This window comes from Trachurus trachurus, assembly GCF_905171665.1.
Source record: "Trachurus trachurus genome assembly, chromosome: 13".
NCBI classification, from domain to species: Eukaryota; Metazoa; Chordata; class Actinopteri; order Carangiformes; family Carangidae; genus Trachurus; species Trachurus trachurus.
Genome location: NC_139892.1, coordinates 12,797,528 through 12,811,293, shown reverse-complemented (window position 1 = coordinate 12,811,293; position 13,766 = coordinate 12,797,528). Strand labels below are relative to the sequence as shown.

The 13,766-nt window shown below is 39.7% G+C and overlaps 1 protein-coding gene across 1 annotated transcript in view; it reads left to right on the top strand.

The window, feature by feature from the left end:
- The window catches only part of LOC310996423 (chloride channel protein 2-like), a 165,392-nt gene that overhangs the window by 86,983 nt on the left and 64,643 nt on the right, over positions 1–13,766 (top strand). The window contains exons 6-11 of the mRNA XM_083985815.1: positions 962–1,039; positions 5,729–5,807; positions 5,902–6,027; positions 7,063–7,147; positions 11,684–11,785; positions 13,165–13,249. Coding sequence (XP_083841941.1) covers positions 962–1,039; positions 5,729–5,807; positions 5,902–6,027; positions 7,063–7,147; positions 11,684–11,785; positions 13,165–13,249 — 555 coding nt within the window. The remainder of the gene's footprint in view (positions 1–961; positions 1,040–5,728; positions 5,808–5,901; positions 6,028–7,062; positions 7,148–11,683; positions 11,786–13,164; positions 13,250–13,766) is intronic.

Sequence of the window (13,766 nt, the reverse complement as noted above, 5' to 3'; positions counted from 1 at the left end):
TGGTAACATAGTAGGTGATAAATAACGTTATCCACCACTTCATGGATTGATTTCTCACCGGCTTCATTGAAAACAAATGCACATGGAGGAGAGGAGGGTTAGCAACACAGAGGAGACCAGACTTGCATAGTTCCCCTTTAATATCTCAATATGGTCCATCCAGCTAAAATATCACTCTGTACAATATTATTATTATATATTATAAACAAGAGGAGATTTTCACAATTTTTCATCACATTTTTATGCTATTAAAAAACATAAAATAGCCTAACATAAATTATTATTAATTTCCACTCAGTACTAGGATATCATATAAGTAAAGGTGCACACACAATATGCTGACGTGCTCGGGTTCAGTTCGAGAGCAACGAGTGTGAAAACTGGAGACCATGAATACAACAACAACAACAAAAACAACAGTGCTGAAGGAAGGTGTGCTGTTGACTCGGGACATTTTGTAAAACCCAAAGGGAGCTAGAGGAATGTTTTTCTGGAGATTGTGGAAATCCCCAAATTCACAGCGCAGATGTTGTTTATGTCTCTCACACACACATGCATACACACATTTACACTCTGGTTTGTGTATAATGTTGAAGCAAAAACAGTTCCAGGTAAGTACAGTAGACTCCTGCCAAGCCTGAAGACTTGTTACCACACACACACACACACACATACATGGACACACACACAAGCCTCAGGCTTTTTTGGTTGTGTTGTTGTGGTTGTTGTGTATCTGCAGCCTCTCACTTCCTTCACTTCTCACTTTTAATCCCCTTAGTTCCACTTTGAACTTCATTCCCTGAATTTTAATGTTCACTCAGACTTTGTTGTTGCTGATGTGTTTCCCTGTGCCGTCTTCTGTGACACACAACCAACAGGAGGGCAGAGGGGCTTCTTAACATGTAATGTTTGCACCTGTAGTGTTTAATGTCTGTTTTTTTTTTCTTCTTCTTCCTGTCAGGGTCCGTTCGTTCACATCGCCAGTTTGTGTGCAGCTCTGCTCAGCAAGTTCATGTCTCTGTTCGGAGGCATTTACGAGGTAAACACTGTTTTTTTCCCTTCCTTTAACAGTTTTCTTCCCACTCTCTCTACATTTTGTCCAACTCCCTGCATTTTACTGGCAAAACTTAAAATTGAAACATCTATTATTCATTCTTTATCGTTATTATTTTTCATATAAACTGCCATCACATGCCATCCACCAGGTCTTTAAAGAAATACTTCCATACTCTAGCTCAAGTTATTTTCTGATTTATTTCTTGGAAATATGTTTTTTGTTCAGCTCTTATTGAGTGTTTTCTAAACTTTTTCACCCTCGGTTTCTGGTCAGGTTGTCTGCATATGATATATATATATATTTTCTTTTTTTATTACCGTTAGATATTCCCTTAAATGTTCCCTTGAGTGTTGTTCCAACACTCAGAGACATGAACATGAACATTGCCAATAATTGTACAGAGTAGTAGTACCATATGTATTTAAGCAGGTATAAACAATATAGAGTTTTTTTTTTTTGTAACGGGTTATGTGACAGATTAAATTACGGCCCTGGTAATCTGATTTTCATTCATTTGTTATTTACCTTTCTAGTTTTACTTTTACAAGACTTTAAGGTCAAAACCTCTGTGAAACACTCAGTTACTATTCTGCACACAGATAACAAAACAGTTAAAACTAATCAGATATAAGTCTGAACAGTGCTGGATGCTGTCTGAGGGACTGGCCACACACCAGGCGATTTAAAAATCTTTAAAAAAATTTAGGAGACCACAGACATTTGGACAGTTTTGGGTGATTTTTAACATTAAAATCCTCCACATTAGGTGATTTGGCTAAACTGTGACACCGCACACCTGCTGTTTGTAGTGATAATTTCACATTGGAGACTTCCCAGACTCAAGACCGTACAGAAACTGCACATTAACCTGTGACATCCCACCTGTGCTGCCCACACCTTTTCCTTATCCAGGAAATTAAACATTTGAGCAGAAGAGAGGGATTGTGGGTGGAGCTGAAGGATGATTAGTAAACAGCAGCTTTAAATGAACGTATGTAGGAAGAGTGTGTCAAAATGGTCACTGGTGACTTTCCATTTCTCTCTTCCTGTGAGGTTTCCGTGTGTTGTGTCAGTACAGTACATGAGCATTAGTTTTGTATTGACTCCAAAGTTGCGTTAAAGACAAAAAACAACCCCGATGTTGTGAGAAATGAATTGAATGTTGTCAAATGGAAATTACAGGTCAGAAATTCAGGTATCATCTCTGAACTCCGATTTTCCGACATCGTTAACAGTAAAATGGAACAAAAGTTTATGTTGATGTTTTCACACATCTTCATCTGCTTCAAAAATAAGCAAAAGTTGCTGCTGCATATAATTGTCATGTTCAGCCACAATATGCCGAACTTCTTTTGGGCATCCATGTTTTCTCTACTCCGAGTTAACCTGTAGGGTGAATGACGTCGGAAGTCGGAAATTTCCAAGTTGGAGTTTGGACTTCTTTGTTATTTCCGAGGTGTCTTGAACGCAACATAAATTTGGCCTATGTAATATCCAATAATTAGTATGAACAGAGGTTTCACAAGTTGAATTTGATCTGTAAAGTCTGAGCAGCTGGTGACGTCCACAGAGAGAGCGAGAAAACAGCGGGAAGGAAATTAAATAAAACAAAAGCTGAAACGGACACGAAATGCAAATGTTTTCTTATTTATCCTCAGGAATCGATTTCTTTCATCCCGTGTAAAGTCAACATCCAGAAATACCCTCAATTTATAAATGTTTTATCAGTCGGCTATTTGTCAACAAATTACATCTTTTTCATCTTCAAAAACCAACTTTGCTCTGAGAGATGCAGCGGATGAGATGAGAGTTTCAGTCAGGGGGAAAAGATGGATGGAACAGATGCAGATCGATCAGGAGCAAAGGGAAAAAAATACATTTTCTCCTCCTCGTCCTCCTCCTCCTTCTTCTTCTTCTTCTCCCTCTTTTCTTTCTTTTTTGCCTCCTCTCTATCTTTCCCATCCTCTGGGAGAGGAGTCCAGGAGCTGGAGGAAGGCACAGAGACTCTCATCTCTCTCTGTTCTGAAGATGTGAGCAGCTCTCTTGGGTGATGAAATGGTGGGAAGATGGGACGGTTTGAAGCGAGTACAGAGGGCAGTGGGACCGAATGAAGGGTTGGCGTGAGAGCCGCAAAAAAAAAAAAAAATTAAAAAAATCCCTGCGCTGCATCCGCAATGTTGGCCTCGAGCTACAGGAAGAGGACACGTTACGTAGTCCGCTGCAGTGGAAAAACTGAATTGTTACGTAATCATAAAGGTGGTTTTAGTGGAGCAGCTAAACTGGACAGACACAGAAAGAGACTCCGATTTTTATTGGTCCATGAGAGCAGAACATTGGAAAAAGGCCGACAAATCATTAGCAAAACAGTGAAGTTTTTGTAATGAAGGCTAATTATGAAAAATAGAAGCATTGTTTTCAAATGTTTTAAAGGTCCTGTTTTATAAAGTTCCCAGTGTTTTATATTAAGTTTGATGTTCATTGAAAGATATATTTGTGGTTTTAAGAGGCAAAATCCATCCATAGTTTTCCATTTCCTCTCTCAGCTTCTCTCTGAAGCTCTGTGTCAGCCAATCAGAAAAGAGGAGGCTCTGAGCTTCTCTTCTGATTGGTTGACTGTTTTCTAAAATGGTCCAATAAAGGTTGGAGCAGAAAGAGCAGATATCAGAATAAAACACTCAGAGAAACCAAATCTGAAAAGTGTTGGATGGATGGTTGGTCCAGGTGGTAGGCAGGGCTTAGTGACTTGCTTCGTTGTGACATCACAAAGTGACAGGAAGTCCTGACGGCTGGTTTTAAGGCTCGGTTTCTGAATACAAGCTGTGTGCATTTCTCTGTGGACTGAGGCTTTAATACTTTCACAGTATTAATATAGAACTTAGAGCTGCTTTATAATCACACTACACATGGACATCTACCTTTATATAAAAAGGAACCTTTTAAAAAAGATCTTAAACAGCTTTTCATGCTTTTTTCTCTCATGGTTTCTCACTGCAGTGACTAATTAAGAGTAACAGTGAAGGGGAAAACCTGGGGAATCAAAATGGACAGAGGATTTGCAACAGGAGGAATTTATTCCCACACATAGTTGATGCGGTTAATTTTTCTCATCATCATCATCATCATCGTAGTTACCGTCTCCTAGTAACCCTCTATTAATCTCTCCTGTGCCCCTCTTCCTCCCTCCCTCCAGCGTGTTGTGCTGCATTTTATGGAATATTAATGCTGTGTGTGTGTGTGTGTTGGGTCCCTCTGCAGCAGTAGCTCGTCCTCTCTCCACAGTTTGAAGTACAGTATGCTAATGTAGCCTGTGGGCTGTAAAAAACAGCTTTTTTGTTTCAGCGTGCTCTTAGATAGTGTGCTGTACTTTCAAAAAAAAAGATGAAGAGAAACCAGAGCTACACACACAGACACACACTGGGTTCTCACTGTATCAAATGTTATTGAAAATTATGTTTTTTATTGGAACTGTATAAATGTCTATAGAGATTAAACTGTTAATGAAGCAGAACAGAACGATTAAAAACCACTGATATTAGTTAAATCTGCCTCCGTCAGCTCAGTGTTCATCTGTCCTCATCAGTTTAACTCTCTTTTTTGGTGCTACCTGAAGGAGCCTGGTCTTATAGGGATTAAGGTAATTCACCCGCATGTTTCCCTGCATGCTTTGCAGCCCGTGTCCTTTCTTTTCTTTTTTTCTCCCACCACTAAAGTTTCCTGATTCACTCAGTAAAAAGTTAAATATTTAGTGTCAAGTAAAGGAAACATGTTTTTAATCCTTTAAAATGAAGTGTTCTCCATCACCTTGCTCAAAAACAACTACAGTATATGTAATATTTTCTCTCAGACTCCTATGTTTTTATGTATTTCCTTCAAAAAGCAGCCTGAGGCACTTGTGCATAAAAAAATAAATAGCATGAAGCTGAATGTTTGAATCCGTAACAGTCAGAATAAACTCTTGAGAGAGAGAGAGAAAAAAAATCAACTTATTTCTTGGACAACATTGATTTGAACTTTGAAGAAGCAGAAATATTCCAAGCAAGCGAGAGTCATAAAATATTTATTAAAGATGAAGATGTTTTGCAGTGTAAGCTGTATTTGCAAAAAAAATGTTTGTTGACCACTTCTTTTCATTATTCTGTGACCATCTATCTGTGTGTATGTGTGTGTGTGTGTAAGCTGCAGTGCTGCATGCTAGAGTTTCACACTGTAAGTTTGTAAGTTCAGGATAAGACACTGAGTGTGAAGTCTCACACAAACACACACACACACATGCACAGACACACACTAACCTCTTTATCACTGCCATGCTGCTTGAAGCATAGGAATGAAGGTAAGTCCTGCAAGATCCGTCCTGTCTGGGGGAAAAAACAAACAAAAAAAACCTCTTCATTTCCCATGACGCACCGTGACCTCCTGTCCTCCAGTCATGCAGCGCTGTCTTTCCATTCGTCCTATTGTGTGTTACACCACAACTCCTCATCTGCTCTGAATGGATGGATTGAAAGGAGTTGTTTTAAAGCAGCACAGAGCTAATTTATCGGGGTTTTTTCCATTAATTTATTTGTGTATCGTTTACTTCAGCTTCTTCTTCCAATGCTAGCTTTTTGTGCGTTTATTTGTTAAATGCTGAAATGGTTCGATGTTTAACCAGTGTGCATGTGTGTGTTTCAGAACGAGTCGAGGAACATTGAGATGCTGGCAGCAGCCTGTGCTGTGGGAGTGGGCTGCTGTTTTGCCGCCCCCATAGGAGGTGAGTCCCCAGAAAAAAAACATAAAATAAAATATATTGTAATGAATAAAGTGTTGAAATTATGTGGGATTGTGTTTGTGCGTGTGTTTTTCAGGAGTGCTGTTCAGTATTGAAGTAACATCCACATTCTTTGCGGTGAGGAACTACTGGAGAGGTTTCTTTGCTGCTACCTTCAGTGCCTTCATCTTCAGAGTACTGGCTGTGTGGAACAGAGACGAAGGTAATGATGACAATAACAACAACATGTTTACAGAGCTGAGCTGTTCAGCTGAGTGGGACAGAAGAGATACGTATTAGTATGAACTTCTCCAGTTTGCAATATGAAAAGTTTACAAAGGTCCTTGAAAGAACCAAGGAAAGATAAGATACACTTAATTAACTGCTTATAAATTAGGATCAGTAGTTTTAAAATATTCAAATATTCAGCCTTTACCAACAAGATCAAACCAGAAACCAACAGGATTATTGATTTTAGATCTATACAAAGAAATTAAAGGACCAGTGTGGAGGATTTAGGAGCGGAACTATTGGCAGAAATTGAATATACCACCTTGTTTCTACAGTAGCCCAGAATGGACAAACTGAGCAGTATATGCAGAGAGGTCATTTTGCATTTTTTATACCGCTGTAGATTCTCCTACTGTACATACAGGGAAAAAAGAAGGGGTGAGAGTTGATCAGTTCTGCTGCCTCACCACTAGATGTCACTAGACCGTACACACAGGCCCTTTAAATAAAGTAGGAAAAGTAATGAAGAAGGGGTTTTAAAAAGACTTTTAACAGATCTCAGAGGTGAAAATAAAGCTGATAGAGTTTAAATGTGTTTGACAGATGTGCTCAGCTACAGCTGCACATCTGTCACATAGAATTTTTTTTAGAAAAAGTTTAACAGCAGACATTTTAATTAATTTTAACTTCCACACAAGCAGGTGTGTCCGGTGTGCTTCAGTTGAGTGTCTCTGGGTTCAGATTAGTTCATCATGAATGTTATTACACCAGGGATTTTCTCCTCTTGATCAGCAAAAGATGAAGAAACTTGAGCTGTTGATGATAGATGTTGGAGGAGTTGAACCAAACATTAACAAAGTTTCAGTGTCTATAGAGACAGATGTTTGGAGGTCTGGTCAGAACCTCATTACCATACATTAATACTTGAGAGCCTGAACTTATAACACCTGTACTGCATCTGTTTATAAGAGCTGCATCATTTCAATGATTGTTCTTACCTCACTCTGGTCTTTTTTCTTCGCTGCAGAAACCATCACAGCTCTGTTTAAAACCCGCTTCCGGCTCGACTTCCCCTTCGACCTCCAGGAGCTTCCTGCCTTCGCTGTCATTGGGTACGTTTTCACCGGCAACTTCTCATCTGATTATGAAAAGAAAGGAAAAGTGCAAATTGAATTTTGCTATTGGCTATATACTGTACTATGTGATGATAATATAAGTGACATATAAGACATTATCACTCTGGATACAGGGACATATGTGTATTTATAATAGTTTTGCATGGGAAAAAGAAACAAAAGGTGTAAAAGAAGGTGAAGATGAAGATAAATTGTTGTTGCCAGATCTAAATTCCAGCGTATTGACCCTTTATGAATAATTTATTATTAAAAAAGTTATAAAAATATACTTCCTGGCCTGCACACAGGTTTGGTTTAGCACAAAAGTCTACATGAACCTAAAGTAAATCCAAACACTGTGACTCATTGTTTTTCGTCTGTCCGGTTGTTTTGACAGGTTTTCACGTTTGCTGTCACTGCAGCACACACTCAAACGTTACCGCGGCGCTGCTCCCTCTGCCTCACTTTCTCTCTCTCTGTAGCTTTGTGAAGGTGTTGCTTCTTCAGGGCAGCCAGCGTGAGTCACCCAACATGGATAATTCAGCCTGCAACAGTTGCTCGCGCACTGAGGGATGTCTTATTTTATCCTGCCTGAGCCTGAGGGCGTCTCCTCGCCTGTGAATGAGACCACGGGCTTCCCAGAAGGGAAGCTGGTGGAGAGGTGGTGGCGGTGCTCTTCCTCCCTCTGCTGCCTTTCCCTCTCTCAGATTAAAGCACAAGCCTGAGTGTAACTGTGCGTAGGCTCCACAAAAAGAGAAGAAAATCCCTCTCTTCTTCTTCTTTCTTGTCTTTTGTGCTTCATCTTTTGGCTCTTTCTTCGTCCGGAGGTGTTAACACCCACTGCTGCATCGCTGACGTGCACGTACATACAGTTACGTTTAGCGCTGCTGCCTCCAGAGCGCTCAGCCGCACTTTTACACTAAGCCTGTGTGTACGTGTGCATTGGCACGTCCGTGTGTGTGTGTTTGTGTGTGTGTAGTTTCCATCTTCCCCTGCCAATAGCTGTCAAGCGAGGAAAGTCGGTCAGTGTCTCAGTCAACTAGGCCAGAAAGAGTTTGTTCTGTGTTACATGCTGCCAAGGGCACGTCTTTGAAGAGTCGCACACGAGTCTGGTTGGTGTTTACACCTGCAGGCAGGAGAGATGAGAAGCACTGGGACCAGTGGGGGCTGAAGAGCGACCTGATTCCTGCACACGAAAATAACATGCACATATGCAAATACATGCAGAACACTGGTTGTGTACAAATGAGCTGGATGTTCCAATACACTGTGCATTTTTTCATTGTGGTTGCAACAAAAGTATTTGGGGTTTTAAAAACTGATTTAAGGTGGATTTCAGCTGGATTTTTTTGTTTAGTTCAGATAAATTTCCTTAAGGAAGTAAAGGTTCCTGTGGGTTTCTGTGTTTCCATTGTGGCCTAAAATCCCAGGAAGAATCAGGCCGATGTTGGTTGTGTACCAGTGAAGCTTCGAGCAGGTCAAACCACTTACTGGGTGTTTTCTAGTTCTTTTTAAGTTTTTTAACTTCTCTCGAACCGGTTTGTCAGTGTGGATGATGTTGAGCTCATTCAAACTGTTGATATAAATTGCTATTCTGGCAAAGACTCTTTCTTTGTGGGTCGTCAATTCCAGTTTCCACTGGATATCGTCTTCTGAGCGAGGCCTGCACCTTGTCGTCGCTCCATCTGTCCCACGCTTTCTCCTGGGACTCTCATCCTGAACCACGATGAAAAACAGACTCTTGAATCAAACCAAAACAGTTGGCTTCCAGCTGTGGGCTTTTGAATGTGATGGGTGAAATAAAATGCAGTCAGTAATTGACCCATCAGAAGCACGACTCCCTTGACGAGGGACTTTTTTGGGGCTTGGCTGAATTTCCCCAGACCTTACTTCAAACACTGGTTCCTGAGGTCGAAGCATGCGTAGATCCTTAAAGGGTTCCCATCTCTTACCTGGGAAAGTTCCTGCTATTAAACAGAGGCTTTAGATTCCCTGTTACTCACAATAGCAGTCATGCTAAATTGTGTCTCTGGTGTTTTCAGTACAGCAGCAGATGGAGAGACGACAGGAAACCCCTCTTTGACACGATCGTTCGTAGCCTCACGAGTGGTCACAAACTCAGCACGGTGCCTTCAAGGACGAGGCTGGTGATGCCTTTTCTCAATACTTTCTTACGTCCCTCTGCATCAAGCACATTAAATCCTACTGAATATGATGGAAAACAGGTCACAGCGTTTTGTCTCACTGAATAAATTCAAGAGCTTCCTTCAAAATGGTCACGAGGGGCCTCGGAGTAGAAAGTCCTGCTCCTTCTTGTTGAACGGAGTCATTTGAGGTGGTTCAACATCTGTTTAGGATGCATCCTGGGCGTCTAATGCTGGACGTCATCCAGACACGTCCGACTGGTCGGAGGCCTCGGGGTTTGACCCAGGACATGCTGGAGGGGCTTATAGATCTCATCTGGCCTGGGATCACCTCAGGATCCCCCCCAGGAGGAGCTTGGAAACATTGGGGCCACTGCGACACGACCTTGTATACAGAGTCCGAAAAAAAAGGCAAACTTGTTGGGGGACTTTTTTTTTTAGTTGTTGTTGTTTTTAGAAGTGGATTAATACTCTTTGTGTTTGTTGCTGTGGTGAGTAAGTGCGGCAGCAGGATGTGTGGGATCCTCTCAGAACAAACTGTTGGTGTGTTATTAATAGTTTCTGGACAACAGTGGAGAGGATTGAGAATAACAGGCTGTGAAAACACACAAAACTTACAGAACTAATGGAACCAGTTCTTGGTGATTCGTTTTTATTTTATTTTGAGAGATTTGTTGACGAGGAAAAAAAACATAATTCTCCTTCAGTGTTGTTTGTTGAGTTGACAGCACAGTAAGAGGATATAAATACATTATTCATAAGTCTCTGACAACTTATTCTCAGAGTCATAGCTCACTATCAACTTACACACATTGTTCTAATATATTTTATCATCAGACAAATTAAAACTCATGGTGTTTGTGGTGAAACACTTTGAATATAGAGTACAGGAGGAGTCGCACTGTGAAACACACTCACTTACTTTATTAGTTCAATAGATTTATTTGCTTCATCTGATTTATTTTCTAGAGCTAAAGCAATAAGTCTAATCTGATAATTGATTATAGTGAAGGAAATACAGCTTATGGTTATTTATGTGGCAAAGGTTGATCAATTTGAAGACATCTATATTGCCAGAACTTCTTTTAATCTAATGTCGCTTCATAATTTGTGATCTTTGTCTGTTCTCATCTAGAAACTATTATTAAATTTAAATTAAAGTAAAATTTGAGACCATGCCAACTTCTGTTTTCCCTTTAAATCCAAATAAAGATACTTCTACAGATCATTTTTGGGTTAAACAGACACAGATAAAGGCATCTCTTTGGCTTTTTTTGCTGCATAATCTTAATAATATACAAATATTCTGTGTTTAGAGAATTTCAAATGTTTTCATTTGCTTGGTTTAATGTAATTTTAATGTCTTTGGTGCCAGAACAGACAAAAATCTGAAAAAGTTGCTATGAACTGGTTTAATTTTTACTCATTTCTGACTTTTTATAGACTAAACAATGAATCTCTGAGTCATATTAGTTCACACGTACCTCACCCACCTGTGCCTCGGTGCCTCGCTGGCTTTAAATCACCTTTACCTGGCCGCACCTGTAACACAGTGACAGTGGCATGTGATCCTTTAGATAAAAAAACAAAACATGCAGACCACAAAAAAGAGACACATGCAGTGTTTTCCTGAGCTGCACTGCGAGGGCAAAGACTCCCTCATCATCCCGTTCATCATTTATTCAGAGGTATTTGACGGAATTAATAATGCAGCAAGATAAATTTATAAGCATTAGCTTGTCTACGTAGCTGTCTGAGTCTATTCTTTCTCTCCCTCTGTCCTCTTTCCTTTCTTTTCTTTTCCTGATGCCATGAAGAGGACTCCCACTGAGCTTTTAAATGCACGATTATGTAAACCTCCTTTTCTGCTTTGTCTCCCACTCCCCCTCACATCCCCATTCCACTGTATCCTCTCTCTATCTACTGTATCTCTCTCTCTTTCTCTCCAATGTTTGTCAGTGTTTTTTTCCTCCTCTATATCGACAGCATATTCCTCCTACATCTTTTCTCCTCTTTCCTTTCTCTCCATCCTATGTTTCCCTCTCCTCTCCCTCTCTCCATCCTATGTTTCTCTCCCCCATGCTTATTTTAACATACATCTCATAGAGTACGTGGGTTGTATTGACTGTACGTTACGGTTCAACTACGTTACGTTTGCACCCTTCACCTGATGTCCACCCACGGCCCATTGGAGACTCATTACATCTGCATTGTTTTTCATTGTGGCCAGGTGCACACACAGTGGAAAAACCTATGGAGGTGGATTGAGAGGGAAAAATGTTTATAATTGATGCTTTGGTTTGTTTACACTTGAACTAATGTATTCAACTGCATATTAGCGCAACTCTTTCTGATCTGTGTGTGTGTGTGTGTGTTTGTGTCTCTGCAGTATTGCCAGTGGTTTTGGTGGAGCTCTGTTTGTGTACCTAAACCGACTCATTGTGCAGTTCATCAGGAAACAGAAGGCCATCAACAAATTCCTCATGAAAAAGTAAGTAGAAGTTGAAATATTTGGGTATATTTAGAATAATCGATAATTAATTATTCTGCTGTTTTTAAATTGCTTTTATTTGGATATTTCATGTACAGTTGCTCATGTATTTTTGAATTTAAGTCCAGATATTTTACGAGTAAAGCTGTAGCTTTAAATCTCACACTGATGTCATCTGTTTACTGTCGTTAGTCACATAGTTTTATGTTAGACAAACACCAGATAAAGGCTTCACTGTTTAAAGGAGTGCAACTGGAAATCATATGAATTACTTGTAAAGAACAAAAAATTATCAATTAATCATTGCAGTCAAATAATCATGATAAAGTTAGGATGTGCAGCTTTTCTTTTCATTTATCAACATAAATTGAAGTTCTTCAAATTTTGCATTATACAGATGGACAGCAAATTAATGGATGATGAAAAGAACTATTAGCTGCAGCGTCAGTACAAACAACAACCCCATAAACCTCCACTGCCGCCACCATGGAGGTAGTTTTGGATTGCTTCCAAATAGATTAAACTCTCCTTAGTAATAACTATTAAGATATGGCAAAAAACAATCATGATGATACATATGGAGCAGAAAAATGAACTACAACATGAACCACCAAACATTATTACAGATACAGTGAGTGAGTGATGTGGAGGGAGAACGCCCCTGAAGCGATGGTTTTCAAAGCGAGAACTCTGAGATCAGCTGCATTTAGACACAAAGAGAAACTGCATTTTATTTTTGCTTCAACCACTGCAGTGTTTTGTAAGTCCGTCTTTTAGTCCACATGGAGGACATGTTTGGGACTGATATACAGCAAGAAAAGAATGATTTTAATCCTTAAAAACAAGTATGTTCTCAAGTTAAAATAAAATAAATCATATATTTGTATATTGAGCATTTAGTTTGTGATGATTTTTCTATTTTAATATGTGAAGTGATTACATGTCGTCATATCAGAAGCTCATGTTCTCTGATTTGTTGCTAACATTTATAAAGGTTGCTGGTCTGTATACTGTAAATAAAGTTTAACACCTTTGTACTGTACATACATCATGTTCTGTACAGGCGATAAGCTGTGAAGTCACATAACTGTCATTTGTTGTGTGTTATATAATGAGACATGCTCACACACACACACACACACACACACACACACACACACACACAGCGGGGCTTTGTTGTGTAAACACCACTGTTTGTCCATCAGTGATCGTGAGACCTTGTTGTTGCTGTGACATTAATAATGAAAGCAGTAACGACCGGTGTGTTAACACGCTCATTAACACACTCTGAGCCGTGTAAACATCAACACTTCAGCTCATTTCATGTATCGATGTCGACTGAATCGGCTTTAATCTTTATTTTTCTCTCTGTCTCTCAGGCGTCTGCTGTATCCAGCACTGGTCACTTTACTCATTTCAACGCTCACATTTCCCCCCGGCTTCGGACAGTTTATGGCCGGCAAGGTGGGTTCCCCTTATACCAATGAATCATATCTTATTTCATTATTATTTTTAATACACATTTCACTGCAGCTATTACTATAACTCAGCTGTGGCAAAGCGACCGGGGCTGTGGCTGTGAGTGTGGAGGTTTCAGACATGTTGAATTTTCACCAATGTTCAAAGGACTAATGTTGTAACTGAACTGAATAAGACTGTGAAAAGAGGAAATGTATTAACATCACATCTGACAAAGCAACTGAAAGAAACTAATGTCAAAACTACACATCATACATTTGTTCATTTATTCATCGTTATCCCCATTAGCTGCAGTGCCCCCTCTTCTGTCATTCCCTACTGTAGATTTATAGACAATTTCATCAATAACAAATAAATCAATACACCTGCATATCATTAATACTCAGAGAGAGACTGATGTGACAAAACACCAACCAACCAAAATGTAACATCCCTCACTGTCACTGACCAGATTCCTTAGGGGAAGTTTTACTACAAGCATCTTCCTGGCATCAGAATCAAA